The sequence below is a fragment of the Metopolophium dirhodum genome, chromosome 6, assembly GCF_019925205.1.
Source record: "Metopolophium dirhodum isolate CAU chromosome 6, ASM1992520v1, whole genome shotgun sequence".
NCBI lineage: Eukaryota > Metazoa > Arthropoda > Insecta > Hemiptera > Aphididae > Metopolophium > Metopolophium dirhodum.
The window spans coordinates 12,542,449-12,568,992 of NC_083565.1; the positions used below are offsets into that span (position 1 = coordinate 12,542,449).

At 27.4% G+C, this 26,544-nt stretch overlaps 2 protein-coding genes across 2 annotated transcripts; one reads left to right on the forward strand and one right to left on the reverse strand.

The window, feature by feature from the left end:
* The first annotated feature begins 6,148 nt into the window (after window positions 1-6,148).
* Window positions 6,149-9,233, forward strand: LOC132947025 (protein Smaug homolog 2-like). Its single transcript, XM_061017203.1, has 5 exons — window positions 6,149-6,280; window positions 7,148-7,538; window positions 7,607-7,839; window positions 7,906-8,240; window positions 8,316-9,233. Coding segments are annotated over exons 1-5 (1,308 nt in total). The 5' UTR covers window positions 6,149-6,279; the 3' UTR covers window positions 8,664-9,233.
* A 1,046-nt stretch (window positions 9,234-10,279) lies between these two features.
* Window positions 10,280-15,471, reverse strand: LOC132946867 (protein son of sevenless-like). Its single transcript, XM_061016971.1, has one exon. It carries the CDS (start codon window positions 15,156-15,158, stop codon window positions 11,484-11,486), a length of 3,675 nt encoding a protein of 1,224 aa, XP_060872954.1. The 5' UTR covers window positions 15,159-15,471; the 3' UTR covers window positions 10,280-11,483.
* Between the last annotated feature and the right edge of the window lie 11,073 nt (window positions 15,472-26,544).

Sequence of the window (26,544 nt, forward strand, 5' to 3'; positions counted from 1 at the left end):
CCTATTAGTTGTAATGGTATTACATTTGTAACATAATTATTTGTTTTTATATGTTATTTTTATAGACTATGTGACCACAAACAATAGATATAATGCTTGGTCGCTTGGACATTTTGCATAAATGTAGAAGAATTGTCAGTGATCACAGGACTACAGGAAAATGAGTCTATATTAAATCTAATTCAGTGTTTTGAAAAAACGTTGTTCATGAACGCTTGTTCCCGTTCATATTTAGTGAATAGTATGTGAACGTCACTCTTTTTTTTTAAATTAAACGTGTACGACGTTTATATATTTAATAAATATTGATTGATAATACTATTATGAATTATGATATATCATAAATAATATAATATATATATTATATATAATAATATAATATAATTATTATAATAATATAATATATATATTATATTATATGTATATTATGAATTATAAAAATAAAATATGTACATGAAATTTCAGTGTGCACGCCTGGACATAAAATAACATGGCCCATAGTAGTGGTAGTGGGGACAAAAGCTGTATTAACAATGTATTTATATTTCATTAATAATGCATACATTTTTTTATCTAATGTGCATTGTACATGAATAGAAGTATGGAATTTATTAAAGTAAAATTATAATTTAGTTATACACCTGTTATAGTAATAATCTACTTAACACATTTCACATAATCGTGATTCATGAGAATTCAATGTCATTTTAATAACATTTGAATTTTTAAAACGGTATTTGGAAAAAAAATCCCCAGTAGCACTATACCGGGGATTGACTAAATAATAATAATTTATAAGAATTATATTATAGAAATACAATTAATAATGTATATTAATTAAAAAAATATTGTTGCATACCTTAAAAATACAATATTAGTAAATATATATTATATGTATTATATATATATAATATATATATATTTAAATGTATGTCTTGATACTAGGTATGGATATTACAAAACAGGTGGTAGTATAATATATTTAGATAACAGATAATATTTTAGTATGTATATACCTTACACTTGTGTTTTTTGACTTATATCTTATAGTAGTATGTATAATATGTATATACCTTTAACTGATGTTTTTGACTTATAACACAATATTAGATCATGATGTATACATAATATTGTGTTCATATTTATTTTTTTATTTTATTTACAATCTATATTTTATACAACTAACAATTAGTTATTATTTCCATTATAATATATTCTTATATTTTGATATAGGTACGTAGTGATTACTAATTAGGCGAGTAAAGTAGGTATACAACGTAATACACATGGTAATCGGAAAAAAAATCCCAATACTACAATATTACTCACAACCGCATACAACATGAACAAATATTTTCTAAACGTTAATTAGTATCTATAATTATTAATTACTATTTACCACATAATTAAAATAATACGTAGGTACCTATATTATATTATATTATTAAAAAAATTATATATTATAAATAATATTTTGTTAACATAATAATTCGATAATATATTATGTGTAATACTGTAATAAGCCACGTGCCTACATTCAATAAATTATTGTTTGGTAATTATTATTATTATTACCTATACTTTGTATAATATTTTTGTATACTACAGTTTTTAACTGTATTATTTGACGCATCGATCATTCGAAATATTTTTAAATGGTATATTTGTGAAGCTGTTAAGTTAGATAAGTTGAATTACACATAATATATTATCGTAATTTAAAACATAATATTATTTATAATATATAATTTTTTAATAATATACTTATTTGTATTTAAATATTAATAATGTGGTATTATAGATACTATAGATACTAATTATCGTTTAAAAAATATTTGTTCAACCATTTTTATGTGGTTGTGAGCAATATTGTAGTCTGGGAATTTTTTTCCGGGATTCTTTCACGTTTATATTTATATTCATATCTGGGCTTTTTTCCGCCTACCATTATTGGGTAGCTAATTCCTTGGAATTAATAAGAACAACCAACGCATATGAATCTTTTCACTCTTTTTTTAACAAAAGTTTTAATCATATTTCTCCACCAACAAGTGGCTGGTTGAGTGTTATAAATGAAATTCAAACTGAGGTCTATATTAAATTAAATAGTGTTCATATACAAACTTGTCCCAAAGGTCAAAGATAAAAAATTATAGACTGACAACAATACATTTTTATTTTATTCATATTATAATAAAAACCAATTTAGATTTGGTCGATGTGTTGCGTACACTATACAGCATTTGTGTGAAATACCTTTTGCTAAACTGTAATTTGTTATCGGACGTTTTATTGGCCAATTTTATTTATATTTATAAACACATATTAAGACATAACAATGTAGTAAAAGAACACTACTTTACCGGTATTATAGTAACGTTTGATAAAAAAAAGGTTTTTCGTAGAAAATAGCTAGTAGGATAAGGCTGACCCTCGGTTTGCCGTCGCGGTGCCGGCGGTCTTTGTTGTTCTTTACTCCACCTGTCAGCTGTCTCCCGCAGTGGAGTGTTGAGTTTAAACTATTAATATGGTGCCACAGATTTCTATATATATAGTAGAGTGTAGTATGGAAGTCTTTCAAGTCTGTGTATCGTACCTTTGTCGTTATCAGCAAATGATTGTAAATGTATAAACCTTAAAAAAAATACTATGGTCTCAATTACAAAGATTTTTTTTCAAGACTACCTACCCGTGACAGAGAATTTATCACAAATTAAAAAGGTGTTATAGTTTACCAGGGAAATACCTATTATACCGAAAATATCCACTCTTCAATGATTATATTATAATATATGTAATATTTCTTGATATTTAATTTAAATTACAAATACCTAATTTAAGAAAGTATTTGAAATTATTTGTTCAAGTATTTTAAGAAAAAGTATTCGAATAGACACCTTCATTTGTTTATATCAATTTAGTTATACAAACTTTAAAAAATTAACACATTTTGTATATTTTACTGTACATTTTATATATCTTACACAAAAATATTTGAATAGTGAATATAGTTAAAAGGCTAAAAGCTATATATAGTACCTATACTATTGTTTTAGGTATTGGGTATCTACGTAGGTTTTTTTTCGTTATGAACTATGAAGTATATTAAAGAATCATATTCATACCTAAGTATTATAATTAATAATTAAATATTACGTTATTACGCAGGTTTCTATAATGTTACCAATGTTCTTTTACATTTTGATGAGATACCCATTAGGTAATTATATTTTTTTGTTCGACATTGTTTTCCTATATATCTAATTAAAAAAAAAAAACAAATTATTCAATTCACAAGATTAACATTTTAAATAATAATTAAAATTTATTTTTAAGAGGACGCCAGACCCACATGACCTCATATTATGTGTTCTCTTCGTCCTATAAACGCGTAACATACCAAATTTACACTCAGAAACTCATTTTTATGTCATTAGCTTAAAAATTAGAGTGAATCCGACTTCTTATGAAACTTGATGGTAACAACATTATCTGTGTTTTGTATATAAATATACCTAATATATAATAATAATATAAATATAAATATATGATAGAATATAGGTATTCCATATAATATTACACTATTTTCCAAAAATTTAAAAAATAGTTTTTAAAAATTTAGGTACTAATTAGTAATTAGTAATTATTAATAGTAAAATAAATTACATTAATAGTAATAATATCACAAATTATACTGCACACACATTAGTCAAACCCCTGATTTGAGTCAACTGGGTACTATTGGACCACCATCGAAAAATAAAAGAAAACATATATTAAAACATCTTTGCGAAGAGTACAATGATGGAAGTAGGGACATTCCAAATTTTTTAAATGCTATTGCTAATTTAATTAGAAAATAAAATACATTTTTCTATTTTTAAAAACGTTTTTCTAAATTTTTAGAAAATAGTGTAGGTAGTCATTTTTTTAACAAATTATTTTATTTTATTGTGTTTATAAAAAAAATTATTTTACATTTTTATTTTATATTATTAATGTGCGTGCAGAATTTATTTTACTATTAGTAATGCAGTGTATATAGGTTTAACTTATTTTACGATCTAATTTTAAAATTTAATTAGAAAATTTTAGATTCTGAGCGGAGCAATGAATGTATTGATTTTACAATGATGTATGTATTTTTATTTTTATAAAACGTTTTTCTAAATTTTTAGAAAATAGTGTAAGTAGTCATGTTTTTAGTAAATTATTTAATATTTTATTTTATTGCATTGTGTGTACCTATACTGTATTCATAAAAACAAATTGTTTTACATTTTATTTTATATTATTTGACTATTTGACTAATATGTGTGCAGTATATTTTGTGATAAATTAAATAATATATTTATATTTATATTATTATTATATATTAGGTATATTTTTATAATTAAATAATTTGATATTTGAGCTAATTTTATTACAAACTAAAGTGTAAACTGCTAATTTACGTAAAAACGGATAAATTTGGATATTTTGACCGATTGCCGTGAATTTCTGAGCGTAAATTTGGTATGTTACACGTTTGTAAGACGGAGACAAAATATGCGGGTGTGGCGTCTTCTTAATATTCTTATACAACATTATATTACAATATTGTATAGGCCATAATCAATATGATTATTTACCAAAAATATTATTTATTAATCACATAAAAACCATTTTTTCAAGTGAATTGATTCATAAATTATAACAACAAATAAACTTAATCCCATGGTTAGAAAATAATAATATACTTAACTATAGTAGGTAATTCAAATCAATTATTATTTTACACCAAAAACTCGAAAGTTGATTAATTTTATGAATATGATTTTCATTCCAACAAGGTATAAAAATGTAATTTATTAGTAAAATATATTATAATTTATATTATATAGGTACCTATACGGACAAATAGGTACTCTTAAATTAAATAATATAACATACTGCTTACTAAGAAAATAATAATCCATGATCCAATCTTTTCTTTAGTAAAAAATATTTTAATTTAACATATAATATAGTCGATTTGAACTAATTCTCAATAATATAAAACTCGAGGCAATAATCAAAAAATATTCTCTATTTAACGAAAACTGCTGTACTACCGTCTACCTACTATACAGCTACACTACAAAAAACATATGAAACACACACATTTTTTTAAATGTAAAATTCAAAATCAATACGTATGAATTCAATTTTTAAATTATTTAATTTATTTCTCGTAAAAATTTTGGGTCATCTATAGCCTATAGGTATAATAATGTTATATAGTAATAATGAATGTAGGAAAAAAAGCCATGGAAAAAATTCCGCGTGAAAAATAAGTCACAGAAAAAAAGCTAATTTGTTTATTTTAAAAAAATAGTTATATTAAGTGTTATCAATTATAATATGAATTATATAATAATAGCAATAGTATTCTACAATAAGGAAGAAATGATTTTAGTATTTTACAATGTGTATTTTTTATTTTTATATCTATTTAAAACTTCATTTAACTTGGTTTTAATTTCAGTAACTTTTCTGGTGGAGAAATTGATGGTTGGTAAGCAATTTTCAAAACCGTGGAAAACAAAAAAAAATAATAACTAAAATAATAAAAAATACGGTTTACTGTTATGCTCTAATCTACTGTTATTTGAAACTGTAATTAAATTACTATATAAATTTTATACATACGATAGACTTCTATGTTATGCACAGAAAAGATGACAATACAATTTAAAGTTTAAATTTAATCTATTTGGTGGTTTAAGTGTTAAACATTAATATTTCAAAATCATTTGTAAACCATATTATATAATATTGTATGTTATAATTGTATATTTATAATTGTTCAAATCATACATATTAGTATATAGGGACCTACACTACAATATAAAACCATTTATATTGGAATATACCTAGTTGAAATAAAATCAACAATATCTTGAATACAATAAAATAAATCCGTTTTTATAATTGTATGTATATATTATATATAGTTACGTATAAAAGAGGGATGCAGGCGTATCGCATATAGTAAACTGCTACCTACCTACCTATATAGTACCTATCGCATGCTAAAAAGTGGTTTTTGAGAGGGGGTATTGGGAAAAAACAACCTGAGGAACAGAAGATCAAGCGAGCAACCAACAAACCGTGTTCTGACGTTGAAGTGAAACATCCGTCGCACTTTTCAAGAGATCTTACAATTCGAACGTCTTTTGCAGCCAATATACCAACACATTTACCACCTACCTAGGAACCAAACGTCGTGATACCGATAAATCAACGGAATATTTCAACAGTAAGTGTCGACATTTTTTTATTTTATAAATAATCCATATAATAACAAAAAAAATTATTATAAGTACGTACCACCACCGAAAACTTTAAATTGAAGCTTTATTATTCACATGTCTGAAAATGTTTATAGGTATGTTATATAAAATACATATAAATCAATATTCACGTCACACCTAATTTATTTATTTATTAAACGTAATTACAATAATAGTCTTAAAAAATAAAAATAATAATATTTTTAAACCTTTTTTGAAAAAACCACATCTAAGATTAAATAAACATGTATGGATATAAATTATGATCTGTCGGCCGATAAAAACACCGTTAAAAATTCGTTCAAATAAGATTTTCGTCTGAATTAATTTTAGATAGGTAGATTTTAAGAGGATGTCAATCCACTGAATATCTGGCCCACTCGCAACATATTATAGACAACGCATTCACGCAAAATGATTTTTTATTTATGTTTTTGAGTAATCTTACATTCTTACGGTAAAATCTCCAATTATAAAAATTAAAGAGAAAAATTTTTTTGAGAGTAAGATTTGTTTAAATAATGTATCAAATCAATTTATAATATTCATTTAAATGTTTACATTTTTTATTTTTAAAAGTCTAATATAAAGTTAATTTTTAATTAAAAGAGATTCCGATAATAATAACGATTCTTGTAGGTCTGAAGGATTAAACAAATATCGTCTTAAGAAATTTATGTAATTTAATGAAAGTGAAATTATAGAATTGTATTATTATTTTTGTCTTCAAAAGTTGATATATTTAGGTAGGTAGGTGACTACTTATAATTTTTTCCATTAAAAAAATTATTTCCTGTGATTTTATTCATTCTTAATGTTGCTTTTATTTTCAGTGGACGAAATGAAACAACTAGCAGAAACATTAATGCAGTGTAAATCATTCAAAGAGCGACAAGAACGTCTAAGTGAATCTCTAGATCATCTGTCATTCAACTATTCTGATCTATACACCGTGTTGTATAGAGAGATGAAAAAAAGAGAACTGGATTCTAATGATCCAAGTAAAATTACCAAATGGTTAAATAATCAATCGTCAAAATCATTTGTCAAACTTCATGAAGCATTGATGTTGGTAAAAAATAACAACATAATGGCCAAAGAGGAGTATATGTACACTTTAAGACGTATGCTAAACCAAACAATTGAAAATGGTACCAACATTGAGATAGCAGTAAAAATATGCAATTTGATTGAGAAATCACCAAACTTAACAATCATTCACGAGTGAGTATAAACCTTGATTTTTTTCAATGCATTTTTTCAACATATAACAACATTTTATAAATTTTCAGGAATTTGAAACATCTCATTCGCCAAGTAAATCAACTGAACAATAGTGAGCACCACTACATGCCGACAGAAACCTTGACAGGAAACTTGTGGCCAAATTATTTTAGACCACCACACATAGATCCTTTTCAACCATTTAATATTCGGCCTGCTCAACAACCGAATACTTCTGTTTGGCCAAACATTCTGCAACCGACAAATTTAAATTCTGCTCCTGGTCTACCACATTTTAGAAGTAAGAATTAATCATTGACTAAGCACATAATAATACTTAAATATGATGTACAATTTGTTTTTTCAGTGGAATGTTTTGGCTACAACCATCTGGAAATGATTGCAAAGACCAACAGGGCCACTACTTTGGGAGACCCACAGTCACTAATCGACCTGACGATTCTCAATCAAGATATGGATGGAGCAGTTGCTAAATGGCTTCACTACTTGAAACTTCATAAATACCAATGGTTCTTCAACAGTCTCAGTTATCTGGAAATTGAATTCATCGATGAGGACAATATTGAAGATTTCATAGCCAAAGTTAACAAAAATTCCATTACAAAAGGTGCACAAAAAAAGATATGTTTATCAACAAAGGCGTTGAGGGATCGGTCGCAAAAGTTGAACAACTTATTATTGGTAATATTTTGAATACATATATGACTTTTGGGTAAACAAAACTAATAAATGTACTTAAATTACTTTTGATTACAGGTATTGGATTTGGAAGTTACTCCCAATGAACTGTGTGAATTTATGTCGTACATGCGAGACATATTGCATTATCCCATACCGAACAAGAATTGTGTGGTTGGCGACCAACTACAACAAGACATAGTCCTTGTCATGGAGAAACTGCTAAATCAACTGCTAGAAAAACTTGGTAAAATTCGTTCTTTAGTTGCCCAGAGTCTACTTGGAATGTCTATCAATAAATACTTGGAATGCACCTTATTAATATTCGGTAATCAAACATTCATGAAACATCAAATTGACAAGACATTGATGTTTGCTGAAACTTTAAAATGCAGAGTCCATAGAATTCCTAGAAACTTTAACTAATGTTTTCATTATTGTTCGATATTACATATGCATAATGCATTTTATATTTTTTTTTTTTGTGACTGATGCCTATCAGATTCATTTTTATATAATTGTTATTTTACCTATAATTTATTTAATTGTTTGCGACCTTAATTTTTAATATTTTTATACAGATGCACGTTGTATTAAATTGTTAGTACCTATCCACAATTTATTGTTGTTAACTTTATGATTCGGTTCTTTAAACACTTGAATAATATTTATTACCAGCATAATTTTATACATTTTATTCCAATACTATTTTACGTAACCAAAAGACTTTGATTTATTTTTGATTTTTATTGTTGTATGTTAGTTATATTTAAAATCTATTATGGTTGAGTTTTTTTGATTTTTTGTTAATTTAATTTAACTTAATTGTTCTGTTTTAAATGTTTTACATCAATAATTATTATTTATTGACTATTATGTATGTAACCATTACAAGACTTATTTGTTTATTATAGTATTATTATTTTGTTTATAGTTATTTTTAAGAGATGACTTTTTAAACTTTTTTTTTTAATTGTACTTTTTATGGTTACTTCATTTGACATAATATTATTGTTCATAAAACTACTAGATTATTTTATACATTTTCCATAATATAGACGTATTTTATTAAAATGTTGACTACTACAATTATTTATTGATTTGTGAACTAAGGGACCAGTTTATTTTTATATGATCAAAATATAGTGACATTTGGCAAAAATTCATTTCGTTTTACTATTTTGAGTACAACAACTAGGGGAGTACAAAATGTATTCATCTTCAGAGTTAATTATAACACATAATATTACTAATTGAGTATTATTCTTTACTCTTTTATGTTCAGTATAATATCTTTTTGACTTAGGTAATTCAATTATTAATTTTTTTTTCATCATCACCTCTATTATTTAATTGCTAACAATATTATTTATGTTTTATTTATTGCGGTACCTTCATAATATAGGTATTTGACAGTAGGTACATCATTACAGTTAAAACTTTATAGTAATTATATGCCAATGATTAGTTTATGTTTTTATTAGTATACTGTTGATTCTGTTTGCATTGGTTATTGATGAAAAAGTTTTAGGTAAAACATTTAAACTTCGTCCACACATTTTTCATACACTATACAGAGTCTAACTTTTTGAATACCTACCTATTTGAATCTCTGGTTTTATACAATTACAATGCTTTTATGATGAACTTCATTCTAACAATGCATATGTAGTAGGTACTACAATAGGTATTTGTAGTTGCTAACTAGTAAACAGCACTATAATTTTTTTAATAAATGAAAAACGGAAAATAGCTATCCAATTGTTTTATCAAGTCTCCCTTGATTGGAATTATTAAATACCTAATTAAAACATAGTGTTAAAACATAAGACAACTGTAAAAGTAGATTGCTGGGGTAGGTAGACATAATTTTAAATAGTATATAAAACATTTTTATTTCATAAAATTACTTGATTAACTAAGTAGGTAAGTATTTACTACCTATTGCCTATTACTGTTGTAATATAGACTAAAAAAATTAAAAGCGCCTATAATTTGTATTACTGAAACATATTATCAGATGAAATAAATATACACATTCATTCAATATATTATAACAATTTAGTTTGATTTATTCAATAAAAAATATAATAGCTCTATACTCCATCTAACAAAGTTGAACATATCATGGTGTTTATCGATTAACTACAAAAAGTATTAAAACTAAATTACTAAAACTAAGCACAAATCATTAATATTTTTATAAAATTTAATTCTTAAAAATAATGATATTATATTGTGGATAATAATTTTATAAATCTATATAACCTACAACAAATATAGGAAATAATAATATGTAGAATAGTTGGACTACAACTTAAATAGGTAATTAAGCTAGGCACCTAATTAAATTAGTATATAATTTAAACATTTTATTTTTTCAAAGCACCAAAAGTATCATATTCTGTATACCTATGTGTCACATACGACACATTATTTGAATATTGTAATATATTATAAACACATGTTCACTATACTGTAGATTTTTATCAACATATATATTATTATTATCGTTGAGTCCTATATTATATTGTATACAAGTATTAATTGTATGATAATTAAAAAATGCTATCTTATATTAAAATATATAATCTGAAATTAAAAATTAATATGAATATATCAAAGTTAAATGTTATATATGTAATAAAGTTTAATAAACATACTTCTAAAATATTCTAACACTGTAAAAATAATGTTTAAGGTGCTTACACAGTTACATAATATTATTATGATAATAATTAACATTAAAATATATTGAAATATCAATATTTAAGCTATATATTTTCACAATATTACAATATTAATCAAAAGGTATCTACTACACAATTTGTAAATCTGTATGGTTTATAACTTTGTAAGAATAAAAAAATATCCAATGTCAAAGTATATACAGGTTATCACAGTCAATATGCAATTTGTTTTCAATAATAATTTTAATCTAACATTATGTAATATTGGACCAAATGTTGGTGTTATGGAATTACAAATTTAAAAATTATATAAAAGAGAAAAATGTATACAGGCTATAGAAATCAAATTCAAGCTATCTCCTATATTGTTTTATCCAGATTTTGGTAATACATATTACACATTTATGGGATATAGGTACTATAGTCATTAATTAAGTTAACTAAAATGCAATTTGTCAGGATTCATTTATAAAATGAAATTAAAATATGGCAATTATTTAGTAACTGGTTCATGATATATTGATTTATAATGCTTATAAAAAATAATATTAGGCATTCAAACATTGAATTGGAACATAGAAGGAGTTGTTCTTTTTAGTACAAACAGTTTTAATGGAAACCTAGAGTTTTGTATAACTTCTGGTTTAAAGAATGGTGGTCCGCTCAGACGTTCAAAAGTATTATCACGTTTGGGTAGATTAACGACTGCTTTTGTTTTTAGTTCCATAGGCTTTTTACTAGGACTAATTGGTGGTACAAGTTTTTTGTTCCAATTTAAATCTTGATTCGTTTCTGGTTTGGGTAAGTCTACAACAAATTTCTGAAAAGTTAAAACTTCTTCAACTGGTAATCTTCTTGGAGGTAAAGGTGGAGCCATTCTTCTTGGTGGTATAGGTGGTCTGAACGATCCATCTATTTTACTCAGTCGAGGTGGAACTGGAGGAACATCATTATTTTTTCCTAAAGTAAATGTTACTGGTGCAAAGACAGAATCGTCTGCATCTCTTTTATCCATTTGAATAACTAGAGAACTTGATGAACTTAAATTTCTTCTACCTTGGACATCCATATCTTTGGAGGATACTGATGGCACTCGTATTTTAGATTTTAAGCCGGGTGACTTAAGATTTAAGTCTGGCCATTTTCGTGGATACTTTGGAAATTGTTTGACATTTCTTGGTTCAATTTCTAAAGATTTTGCATACAAATAGTTACTAATATCTGTATCTTTCATATCATTAAACGGATTTAAGTTCTCTAAAAACTTTTTTATTTTAGGCTCGACATTTAAACAGTAAGGTTGATTTTGATATTGCTGGATTTCTCCAATAATTTCTGCCACTTTTCTCCGTTTATTAAAATTAATTAAATTTGGGTTGTTTGTCAAACAATCTGGATTACCTTCTTCAATATGCAATATATTTGTTAAATACATACCAATGAATGGGACACATGGAGGATTTATACTTCTTAATTTATCTTGATATTTTCTAAAATGATTATTACTCAAATCTCGAGCTTCTTCTAGAGCTCTATCAAGTCTAGCATTGACAGATTGCATTGTAAATTTTAGACGAAATACTGCAGCTGAACTCATGGCTGAAAGAACACCTAAGACACCATTGAAATTATTTAGCTCATCTAATGCCATCATTACTTCAATAAATCTTGATACAACTGCTACTCTCTCTTCAATGTTTTCACATTCAACAACAGCTTTTTCAATCCAACGACTAAAATTTGTAGTACGCTTGATTAACCGAAGTAAATGTGGAGAATTTATTTCTTTGTCTTTTTTAGTCCACACAGATCCAACCAACTCTGAAGGTTTAACTGCTCTGTAATTTTCAGATTCAATAAGAGTCAACTGTCTTGCAAATTCAATAGGATGTACAAGAAGAATGTTAAAATCGTCATTTCCATTAAAATCCATATGAACTTCAATTGCTGGCGGTGGTGAATCAAATGCAAACGTTATTTCTTTTTGAGCTTCAGAAGTTTTTCTTTGAATTATTTTAATAACTGAATCGGCCCATTTTTTCATTGATTTTCCATTAATTGATTCTATAAATGAATGCAATTTATCTAACAGATATGGATCGCATTGATAATCATAATAGTGATAGTCGACCCAATGCCTAATCACATTTAAAACTCTAAATTGAACAGGTACTAAATATTCTTTTTTAAATCTTTTAGTTTCATCTCGAAGACTTACTGAATCCATAGTTATACCAAAAGGCTCAGGAATGTTGTACCTTTCGATTAGGAGATCCATTAACTCATGAGGTGAACAAAAACTGCGATATGTTGTTAAGAATGTTTTTACAAATTTTGGATCAGCATAAATATGATATGTCAATCGTTCTATAAGTTTCAGCAAAATGGCACCTTTAATAAGAGGAACACCATTATTTTCCTTTTCCTCAAAAATAATGTTAGCCCGAGAATCAGGTTCAACAAATCTGTATTCTTCAATTGAAGGTAACCGTAAGGGAAATTTTTTATCTTCGTCAAGTAGTATACTGTTTAAAGTTCTGTCTAGCATACTTTTTGTGTTCAGCATAATTAAATCGGCCATCCAATTAGCTTTATCTTGAAAAGAACTGGCAACTAATATTACTGGTGGCTGTAAACGAGGGACTATTTCAAAAAAATGTTTTGTCTCATCTGTATCATCTCTATCAACAATTTCCACCTTTCTAATAAATAATTTTTCTTTTAATTTGAATTCAGACAAACCACCAACAAGTTGAGAGCTGACTGATACTGAAGTCCTTCTGCTATTTGATTTACATAACAGAAGAACACCATCAAATAAGATTGCCTTACGCTCTGAACAACGCTTACCTCCACTCGATAATTTTACAAGTACTCCTTCTCTAATGAACTCTGTGCAACATTGACCCATATCTTTACCATCCCAACCATCAATAGCTTTTTGCATTTCATTCAGTTTTTCAATGGCTAACAATCGTCTAGGTGTTGCATTAATTTTAAGTCCAAATTCTTTGACATTATCTGGCAAGTTAACTTGATTTGCAGCTGATGTCATTTGTAGTTGTAAAGGTCTCAAAATGCCTTCTACTTGTTCCAAACACTCTTTATCATGCTGGGAAGGAGAAAGTTGATGTAAAATTCTAAAATACTCAAAATAGAGGATACAATGCCACAGGGGTAAAAGCAACAATTTTGGAAAATAATATTTTACAGCTTCTTTAAAACCATAGCCAGCTGATTGAAGTAAATTTGAAACTTCTGGTTTACCGATTAAATTCCAAAATATATCTCTACATTGTTTTTTGACGATATCATTTGCATAGCGTGCAAACACATCAAATTCAGCGGCTTCAGCCAACTCTTCAATACAACAACCAACTGTAGCTGATTTATCCTCTGCAATTTCCAATATGTCTTCAATAGAACTTAAAAATAATGCAGTAGTTTTACATATGTCTGTAATATTGTTGAACATATTATCCAATTCTTGACTGCTACCCACAGGAATGATACGATCAATTTCTTCTTTGAAGATTTTTAAAATTAAATGTAAATCTCTAATAAGTTGCCTTTCATCATGCATTAGATCTCTTATGACTTCTTCATAAGTAGTAGTTTTTGGAATTTTATCAATACCTAATTCAGACAGGTTCAAGTCGCCGTTATTGTCGTGCTGGCCATACAAGTCCATTAATACTTTATCGCCACATATCGCAACACAGAGGTCTTGGTAGCTGATTTCTACACGATGTATATTATTTACATAGTTACCAGCTAATTTTAAAATGTCCGCTGCCATGTATTCTAAAACAGCTGTTATGTAAAGAGCCACTGGATAGTCTAACTTGTATTGGAGTATTTCCTTTTGCACTAAATTATGAATTTTATCGGTTGGTAATCTTAAAAGGTGTTTTTTCTTGTTCTTTTCTATTGCCTCATTTGCGTCTTTAATAGCCCACTTGTCTATTGGCTTAGGAAACCATCGTTTTACTTGGTCTTCGATGTCGAATACAGTGTGCGGTGGTGATGACCTTAACGTGAGTATCTCCAGACATTGAACAACCAGCATTTCGACACATTCTAATGCTTCGTCGCTGACTGTTAACAAAGGGTGCACCTGATCGGCGATCTTCCTTAACGATCCTATCAACAGCCCTTTCCATTTCGTTGGATTGCCTTGTATACACAGACATTTTTCGATTTCCGCTTTGGTAAACGAGTTGGAGACCATCTGCTAGCCAGAAAAAAACGCTATACTTACCCGATCTCCAAAACGGGAATAATACAGTTAACTTGTGTAATAATAAAAAAACAAATTCAATTTTAAAATTAATTACTTGTGTTTCATTATTTACTGTTGTATATTATCGACTTTAATTGAATATTTGGATATTGAAAGCTTTATAATCAGATATCTGAGTCGGATTACACAATTTTCACATAGGAAACATTCATTAAGATGACTAAATAATACTTAATTATTTTAATTCGTGATAGGCGTCAGCCAATAAGTATTTTGTACTAATAAATAAATAATTTTATTTATAATTATAATATTGTTAATATTATTATTATTGTTGTTTACTTTATCACAAAATTTACTTTGTGATTATCATGGAGCAAACGATAACTTCTGGTGTTTTCTCCTCCAAAATTAATTTTATAAAAACCACGAATTAGGATAATACCTAATTTATTCGTGATAAAAACTTATACTTCCACAGATAATTAAAAATATTTATTTTCATTATTTTAATGTGTGATACAGGGCAGATCAGACATTCACACTTAGTTCTGTTAGTTTCAAAATTAAAATGAAAAGTGAAAACTTCTTATAAAATTTAGAATCAAGAATATTATCTAGTGAATCTCATAGGTTTTTTTAGATTCTGAGTGGAACGATGAATGTATTGATATTACAATGATGTGTGTTTTTTTATATTTTTAATTTTTAATTTTTTTTTGTGTCTGTCATCACCATTTAGGACAGTAAAAGTACTTAGATTTTCTTCAACAGTATTTTTTCTGAAGGGAGAGTGAATCTTGTAAGTACTTTGAGGGGTCTAAAGTAAAATTTTTCCAGTTTTTTTCAAAAGTGCCGTGAAAAACAAAAGAAAAATTAAGGAAAAACAGGAAGTCTTACGCAAAATAGATTTTTTACTAAATCACTTTGGTTTTTGGTATAACTAAAACAAATGACCGATATATGACATTTTTACTGAATGTTTATGTTAGCATTTTCTAAACACAATGCCTTTTTTAAAATATTTTGACTTATTTTTAGCTGTTTAGGGACATTTTCAGTTTCCAATTTTTTTAGTTTCTTATTCTATAAATATCAATAAAATTTTATTTGTTGGGTACAAAAGCTTGAAAAATTAATAGAAGGCTCCTAATATATTGTTTCAAAGACTGATGAAAAATATTAACAATCCATAGTCACAATTTTTTTTAATAAGCATTTAAAGTTTAAATATTGACAAAATATGTAAAAATTACAAAAATTTCCAAATTATTTTGAGTTAAAAGTTCATACTATTTTTTCTTTTTAAATCTAAGATTTGAAAATGTAATACAAGATTCCTCAAAAATTTGTCTACCTTTATCAAAAAAAAAATGTCTACAAGAAAGTCAAATTAAATTTTTATGAGTGTTTGAAATTCATATTTTTAGAACATTTGATTTTCACTTGATTTTCTTATTTTGGTGTAATTAAAAAACGAATGACTGTAGTATACTATGAAAATTTCACTGAATATTTATATTGGCCTTTTCTATACACTATACAATTTTAAAAATAATTTGACTCTTTTCGACCTGTTTACTGATATTGTCAGTTTTCAATTTTTTTTTAGTTTTTTTTCTATAAATATCAATAACATTTTATTAGTTGGTTAAAAAAGCGTGCAAATTTAATGCAAGGCTCCTGGTATATTGTTACAATAGCAGTTGAAAAATATTAAAAATACATAGTCACAATTTTTTTTATAAATATTTAAAGTTCAAATTTTGACAAAATTTATGAAATTTAAAATGTAATAATTATTTTGTAGTTAAAAATTTATATAATGTTCATATTTCATAGTTAAAGATTGAAAATTTAAAACAAGGTTCCGTGTAAATAGGTTATATATAAATTACCTTATCACATTACTTTATTACCTATAATTAATAATATCATACGCTGTCTGGCCGTTTTCGCTCAGAATCGGTTTTCTTATACAATGATATTATATCATTGAATTCAAATTTAACACCATCCATTACAGTGATCCACTTGTAATCTACTATATAGCAGAGTGACGCCCACTTGCCCACCTGTTTTATATTTTAATTGTAAAGCAAGTTATGAGTATTTTAAAATTGTAAATTGTTTGTGCATTTTAAATAAATACTCATAACTTGCTTCAAAAATAAATCAAAAAAAAAACCTATGAGTTCACTAGATAATAATCTTACCATCCAATTTTATAAGAGGTCAATTTACTCAAATTTTTAAATTAACAGAGCTAAACGTGATCTTCTGATCGTACAATTGTCTATGTTATGCGTTTGTAAGACAGAGAAAATGCATGCGGTTTCTAAATTATAAAATATACTCATATTAGTCATATTATTATTTATCATACCTACCTATTACAATTTAAAACACAGAACAATGATTATAGTAAATAATAGTAGTCAGTGGTGGCAGTTTAAGGTGTGAGGGGGGGGGGGGGGGTGCATGTGGGTTAAAAAATAAAAAATGTTTATGGACAACAATTTAAAAAATATATAATGGTATAATAAGTTTGGCTAGTTAAGGTCTGAGGTCTCATCAATTTTTAATTAAATCTTATGGAGTCTATAAAATAGACTGTAGTAATAAAGCTTATAATACATATCTAACATAATTTATGCATATACGATAAATGGTATGCGTGGGCCCTTTCTTTAAATACATTTTACCCGCTTCTTTAAGGAACAGATTTAACAAGTAAAGAAGGTGACGATAAAAATTAAAATAGGACGCACGGTTTTAATTAAAAATTGTTAAACTTACTTTATTTGAAATTTAAAATTCGGTATATGAAACGATGAACCTACTTCCTGGATTTCTGTTACATGTTGTTATTTTTTATATCTAAGTTTAAAACAAGTCCACGGAGTCACGGAAACATTAATGTTTTTTCTTAAAAAATTCGTAGAATTTCATGTTAATTTTATCGGTTTTTAGGGTTCGGTACGGTAAAACGGGACCCTATTACTAAGGCTCTGCTGTCAGTCCGTCTGTCTGTCACCAGACTGTATCTCGTGAACTATGAAAGTTATAGAAACATAGGCGCAATTTGGACAACTGATTTAGGGGGGCTAAATTTATAAAATCAATACAGACCCGCTGGGGCTCCACCCTCGCACCCCCTCACCACTTGTTATAATTTTACGGTGGTAATAATATATTAAAAAAACATTTAGTTTGGTACTCAACAGTAAAAACAAAATACTTGATAAATGAAATACTATAATATACAACTCAAGTACTCAACAACTCAATGATAATTAATTATTTATTTGTAATTATAAAAATAAAATAACATAGTTACCATGTTTTAAATCTGATAATTGCAAACGGTGATTAGACATAGCGAATTTATTTAATTTATCTTCATTTTAATACTACCAGAAATGTCCTTTTCTTTATATGTCACAGAAGCATTTGAAAATCAATCTTGATGCATAGATGTACGTATCAATTTTTATCTTCCTCGTAGGTAAAAAAGACCCCTCATTTTCCCCTTTAGGAGTTGAATTTCCAAAAATCCTTTCTTAGCGGACGCCTACATCATAATAGTTATCTGTATACCAAATTTCAGCCCGATCCGTCCAATGGTTTGTGCTGTGCGTTGATATATCAGTCAGCTAGCTTACCGTTTTATATATAATGATGACATCTCCGTAAATTTCATATTCTAAAAATAGCTTATATTCGATAATAATATTTATATTAACATGAATAACATCAATTGATTATATATTCTATAAATTGATGTTAATTATTACTTATTAATTATTAGACAACATACGTACACTGATTATCAAGTTGGCTAAAAAATTCCATATAAAATTTTTTTTTCTTAATTTAATAATTTTTTTTATTAGGTGGATTTAAGAATGAATATATTTAAAAACTGAGGGGGGTTTAAATAAAACTAGAGGGAGCTAAGCCCTCTCTAGACCCCCCCCCCAAATTGCGCCTATGTATAGAAAGTTGACATTTTCACAGATTATGTATTTCTGTTGCCGCTATTATTTTTTATTTTTATTTATTCTTTAAGAAGATAATGGGCCCCACTGAACATGTTCGTGTGGGGGCCCATGAGTTCACAATTTGAAATATAAATATATTAAATAGTTCTTATAAATTAAATAATTACAATTTGTAACATACATTTCTCACATACCTAACTATAATATTAATAATATAAGTAAATATATATTTTATTTTATTATAGCATCAAATACTAAAAATCCTAGAATATATAATATAAGCAGTGTTGCCAACATGTTTATAGCTGATGGACGATGGTACAGAATTCTTCGTGCGCGAGTCCGACTCGTACTTGGCCGGATTTTTAATACATTTTTCCTCACGTATATAGGTGATTGGTAATAGGTACCTACAGCCGTACAGGCACGGCACGATTAAAATCTTCTGATTTTAAATTGTTTCGAGATAATATTTACTATTTAGATAAACCGATATGTCATACACTAATAGGCTCAAAAATATTATTCTTTATAATTTCTGTAATTGGTATATTATTTCACTCTAAGATAATTCAAAAACATGACAAAATTTAATTTTGCGTCAATGCGTTATGTCTATGTTGTACACTTGCACGTGGGCCAGAAATATAAAACAAACAGTACGCTGACATCATATTAAATAACACAAATGTTAATACTTTATAAGTTATAACATAATATTTTATAGTAGGTACTATAGGTATTAAAATATTATTGTCTGAGCTGTACAGGGGCCCTTGAGCACACTGAGATTATTGGCCCCTTTTAGGACCAAAATAAATTAATGCCAATGAAAACATTTCGGAGGCCCCTATTAGCCCAGGGGCCCTACTGGCCCTAGGCTCATGCTTCACGTGTCCTAAGGATAAAACAGCTATGATCATTGTAATATTTGTGCCATTGTTGGGGCCATTCATATGGCCACATATGAAAAAGATTACGTGTCCACGAAAACAACTTAAAAAAAATATGAGTTCTAAATCAACCACGTGATTTGTACCAGTACCATGGACATTATAAAATAATATAATATTATTATGATTATGTCTGGTAACGGGAGTTTAGCTTTGAATGTTCGTGTTTGTTCCAAAAATTAATATTTCTTGTGTAATTTAAAAAAAAACTACTATGGTTGAATAATATTTGTTTCAGCGCAATACTTAGGTATGGGTTAATAATAATACGTGTCGAGCGTCAATATAATAACTTGTCAACCATTCACTAATAATATTATTATTAATTGATAATTTATTTGTACATTTTAACTGTGTTGTTATCCATGCAGTTAAAACTTAGGTAATTGAAACATATCAATAGTATCATTAGTAGGTATTATACTATTACTTTATTTTCCGTTTTCTATTTTTGATCTCTGGATTTCATACAAATAGGTAGGGATGACATTGATCTCTTCTCATTGTTAATAATGTAACTCATATGGACGAGGACGACGATATTTTAATATGATTTACCCGATTATCCACACAGATATACAAACCTATACATTAATACATTATACATGTAGTTGTACTTTGCGTGTCCCCCGTATACTCTTTCATAGGTTTCCAAGGGCGAACATCGATAGAAACATATTAAGATATCATATTTGGGGATATAATATGACGTAACTGTATAGGTATGTTATCTTTTTTTTGTAAATTTAGATATTTTGTTCGTGGATTATTTGTCCCGGAGAATGGTGATTTTTTTATGGTCTTTTGATCTAGAAACAGTATACCTATGACTTACGAACTAATTGGTTGGTGACCAGCAAATAATGTACCTAGTCGTATTGTTGTAATTGTAAACATACTGTTGTATACATACATATACTTGTCTCTTGAACTTGATAAAGTTTCAATTAAATAGAAACGTGCAGCGTACGCTTTATACATATAAAAGTTATATAATGTTTATGTGTATACAAGGGGTAGGGTGAATCGCTTATGGTGCGTGTTATTTTAGTTTACATAATATTATAATATATTTATATATGACAATTGACCAATATTTGCAGCAGTATAATGATTGACGCACCCTCATACCACATACACGCACGCATACACAAACACCTACACTCACGCATATACCCACACAAATTTATACATGAAAGGATATTCATATATTTATCATGATAAATATATATGTATATAAATTGTGGTTCATTCGGATGAAGTTTTCGAGGACTGAGAGTCGAGACTCTATACCTACTCTATAGGGGTCTCTAACTTTTTACAACAAGTGAGCTACATAAAATTTTTTAAGTATCTGGTGAATGGTGATTGACCAGTATTTATTAAGGTAGGTATATTATTCATATTATTACATGCAGCATAATAATAAATTGTAGGTATATATAATAATATTCTTGCCGCTCTTGCAACATTTCCTTTACAATCAAACACATCCTCATCCACTGCCAAATATTCACGGAAGCTAGAAAAGAATGCAAAATACCAGACAATCTGTATGAAGCCATCGGACCCTATGCTGACATACCAAAAATTATCACTTTTTAAAAAAAAATTGAAATGTACAACTTAATTTAACCTATCATTTTTTGTCAAATAATCATATTGTAAGCTAGTAACCATGATGTTGATGCTGTAACAATATAAAAAAAAAAAAAATAATATTCTTCTTTTATTATTTCTACATCGTTAAAAGTAGGTACGTTTTTCACCGCAAATCAGTGCCGCATTAAGACATTTTGCGCACCGATGCAAAAACAAATTTGGCGCCCCTGTTAGGTCCCCGACCACGGGAAATATGGGAAATAGATCCTCATGAACCTTTTAGATTTTAGGCAAAGAAATGAATATTTGTTTTACAATAATGTATGATTTTTAGATTCTGAGCGAAGCGATGAATGTATTGATTTTACAATGATGTGTGTTTTTTTTTATTTTTTTTTGTGTCTGTCATCACCTTTTAGGATAGTAAAAGTGCTTGGATTTTCTTCAACAGTAACTTTTCTGATAAGAAAGTAAATCTAGTTGGTACTTTAGGGGGTCAAAAGTAAAAATTTCTCAGTAGTTTTCAAACGCGACGTGAAAAACAAAAGAAAAATTAAGGGAAAACTGGAATTTTTACGTAAAATCTGTTTTTGAGAAAATCGATTTTGGTTTTTGGTGCAACTCTAAAACCAATGACCGTAGGTACATGCAATTTTGACTGAATGTTTATACTAGCATTTTCTATATACCGGAACATTTTCCAAATATTTTGACTTATTTTGAGCTGTTTACGAACATTTTCAGTTTCTATTTTTTTTAGTTTTTTTTTCTATAAATATCAATAAAATTTTATCTGTTGGGTAAAAATGCTTGAAAATTTAATAGAAGGCTCCTAGGTTATTGTTTCAAAGGCATATGAAATCCTTAGTCACAGTTTTTATTTATAAGTATTTTAAGTTCAAATCTTGACAAAATACGGATAAATCACGAACATTAGCAAATTATTTTGAGTAGCGAATTCATAAAATTTTTTCTTTTTAAATCTAAGATTTGAAAATGTAATACAAGATTATCCATAAGTTTGTCTACCTTTATCAAAAAAATAAATATCTACAAGAAAGTCAAATTAAATTTTTTTGAGCGTTTGAAATTTCATAGTTTTATATTTGATATTTACTTGATTTCTCGTGTAACGATTTTCTTATTTGGTTGTAATCAAAAAACGTATGACTGTAGATACTTCAAAATGTCACTGAATGTTTATATTAGCATTTTCTTTACACGATCAAATTTTGAAAATAATTTGATTCTTTTTGAGCTGTTTACAGATATTGTCAGTTTTCAATTTTTTTCTATAAATATCAATAAAATGTGTTGCAGTTGAAAAATATTAAAAATACATAGGTACAATTTTTTTTATAAGCATTTAAAGTTCAAATTTTGACAAAATTTATCAAATTTATAATTTAATAATTATTTTGTAGTTAAAAATTTATAAAATGTTCAACTTTTATAGCTAAGGATTGAAAATTGAAAATAAGGCTCTTAGGCTCCACGTAAATAGGTTATATCAGGGGCGCCCACAAAAAATCAACTCAGTGGGTGCAAAATTAAATTTATATTATACAAACATAGGTAGTCACATTTTTACATTATTACATTACATTTACATTATTACATTACATTACATTTTTACATTAATTTTTTTGTTCATTGAATTCAAATTTAACACCGTAACAGAGTAGGCCAAACCATGGGCAATGATAGGTACTTCAAAGTTCAAACATTTTTAATTTAATTGATTTATACTTTAATTTACGCGGTACATCGCCAACTATATATATATAAGGTATAAATACAATCATTCACATAAAAAAAACTATGCTAAGGTATAGTAGGGTTAAATATTATAACGGAGAATATCATGAAATAACATATAAATATACAATAGATATATCAGCTCCCCGCTACAAGTAATATCATTCATTAATAATTTAACAATTTAATTTTTATAGATATTAAATTAGGTAGTTATTATAAATGTTTCATGATAACAAAAAAATAAAAATAAAAATTACAATGCTATTAGATCAAAGAATAAGATAATACTACTAAATGTTTATGATCTAGGTTGCAATCTAAAACAAGTTTGGTACACCTTGCAGGGTGGTCCATGGCCCACTCGGTCACCCCCTCCCCCCCGTGCGCATTCCCATGCTGACGAGGTAAGAGATTGGTTTTTTTTCATATCCTTCGGGAGTTAGAGTTACTATTTTGTTTGATTCTGTCATATCGTATTTTATATTTCACATAAAACGTATCTGCACTATCGAAATAATATCATTAATATTGGACTTTTTCAAACCACTACACAAATTCGATCGGTTTTTATATGATTTATAATAAAACAAAACGATTAAATTCAGACAAGACAGACATGATTGCGTTTAATGGTTTATATAGGTACTGTGTTAAATATTTTCATAGACAGTACTACGGTAGACACATTTTTAAAATAAATAGGACATATACCTATTGTGTAGGTACACACCATAATGTTTTAATAATAAACTTTATGTATTGTTAGTTTTTAAATTTCGTTATCAGCCGCTTATAGACACAAATTAACTAGAAATAATTAAATAATTACTTTTTAATATCTAAATTATTTATTTTTTATTTAATACTAGATGACATTGCAATGCTTTGCTATTGCTAGGTTTTTGTAATTGTTCAACTCCTTTTGGGTGTGTGAAAGCAATCTATTTTTAAGTGTAAATGATATTAATGATATTATATTTTCATTTATACTCATTTATAGTCGGCCTTGTCCGTGAGATTAGCTTGTGATTATGCAAGCAGTATATTATTATCACTGCTGATTTTTGTTTCGGTATATTGTACAAATATGTTGATACGCACTTACGAAAGTCAAAATAATAACTAAATAGGTAGGTATCCACCAAAACCATACATTGGTTTTCTCGACATCGCTATCATGCAATTTAACAATTCAGATTAGTTTTATTATCGATAGCGGGTATAGACCATCTTTATAAAAATGATCATATTGAATTACGGTATTAATTCTGTTACATTTATACATATAAAACGAGTATAAATGAAAATAAATAAAAATAATACCCAGATTTCAACAAAGTATAAAAAATGCTCTTAAAATTTAAAAAATTACCTTAAAATATATCTTAAGTACCAACTGTCAACTAGAATCAATTTTTTTCTATAAACCACGCTAAAAGTCAAAGATTGATGCATTTTCCTTGCTACTGACGATGTTATGACGGAGAAAAAAATACCTATCTTTGTAAAACCAATACAAACATAGCTCCGCTTCGATTCTAAAAAACAATATGTATACGTAGGTAGGTATCGTATTTGCAGTTGAACTGGATATTTATCATTTCTTTGAAGGGTTAAGTTTAACAACCTTGGTCCTTGAATGATTAAAAAGTCGTCAGAAAAATACAATCATTGTAGTTTTATGTTCAATGCTCGTTTTACGGTTATTGGGTTACCACATTTAATGACATTATAATTTGCAATAAAAGATAATTTATTTTATGGTGGTTACTGGTTTGTTTGCACTATATATAGGGGCGTGCCGCGTGAGCCGAGTTAACGTGAAAATTAGGGTAACCTATTTAGAAATATATAACTATTATAAAACAACATTACATTTTAGTTTTTACCTTTATCGATTTTCATATTTGTTTAGTCCCCAAAAATTAAATAGAAAACTGTAGTGATTCCATTTAGAGAAAATTTTATAAAATAATTTTGAGTATATATTTTAAGTTGGGCATATTTTTAACAAATTTTCGTATTTTTCTCAGTATCATAATAAGAAGTAAAGACCTCCCAACAGTGCCAATCAAATCGAATTATTGACCCTCCATCAAAATTCATGATGAGCGCATTTTATCTACTAGAAAAAGTGTTTTAAGACACAAAAACAAAAAATAATAAAAACATATCATTGTAAAATTAATACATTCATCGCTCCTATTCATAATCTAAAATCGATAATTTTTTTTTTTAATTGAATCAATTTTTATTTTAACTAAAATTTTGCAATTTTTCTTGAAAATGTTTAAAACGTTTCCGTATTATATTATATAGATCATTAAAACTTTAAATGTTAGTACCCATATACAATTAATATCTGCTTATAGTTACCTACACAGAATAAAGGTAGGTATATAGCTGTATAGGTGATTATATATTATTTGAACATTCGACGTTTGGTATTAAACGCCAATAATACTCTATATATGGTAGTATGGTTAGATAATATATTTTACCAACGCATGGGAATATGGCATATCGTACCTATATACCTATTACCTACTACTCAGTACCTACTTATCCTATGTATTATTATATTAATATACTATAATATACGCTATTCATGTGACATTTATTTATTTATTTATTGATACTGGCCAGTGTCCACATAATATAGGTTTAAGTACTATTTTTACCCGTTTTGAATTTAAATTGCGGTGCTGCAGTTGTCAGTTTGCTACAAAATAAACAAAAAAGTTGAATGACACGAATAATGAATATAATGGAAATGGATAATACTTAATAAGTATTATTATATACTTCATATATAGATAATGTTGTGTTTTGGGAACGGGGGCAACGTACGGAGCGCTGTACTGCAGGATGAGTGGGCTCTAATTTCTAATAGTCGCCCTATTTGAGTTTTTACGTGGAGCAAAATATTTCATCATGAATAGTCATGAAGATATAATATGATTCATTATTGATAGGTTATCACGGAGCCCAACGCTACAATAGTACAGACGTACAGTTTTTTCTCAAACTATATTTAAGTAAAGAACAATAACA

Excerpts from the sequence above, each read along its gene's own strand:
- LOC132947025 (XM_061017203.1), top strand. Across the intron at positions 7,840-7,905 it reads TGGTCTACCACATTTTAGAA|TGGAATGTTTTGGCTACAAC; the intron begins GTAAGAATTAAT and ends TTGTTTTTTCAG. Across the intron at positions 8,241-8,315 it reads AGTTGAACAACTTATTATTG|GTATTGGATTTGGAAGTTAC; the intron begins GTAATATTTTGA and ends TTTTGATTACAG.
- LOC132946867 (XM_061016971.1), bottom strand. The coding sequence starts at position 15,158 with ATGGTCTCCAACTCGTTTACCAAAGCGGAAATCGAAAAATGTCTGTGT.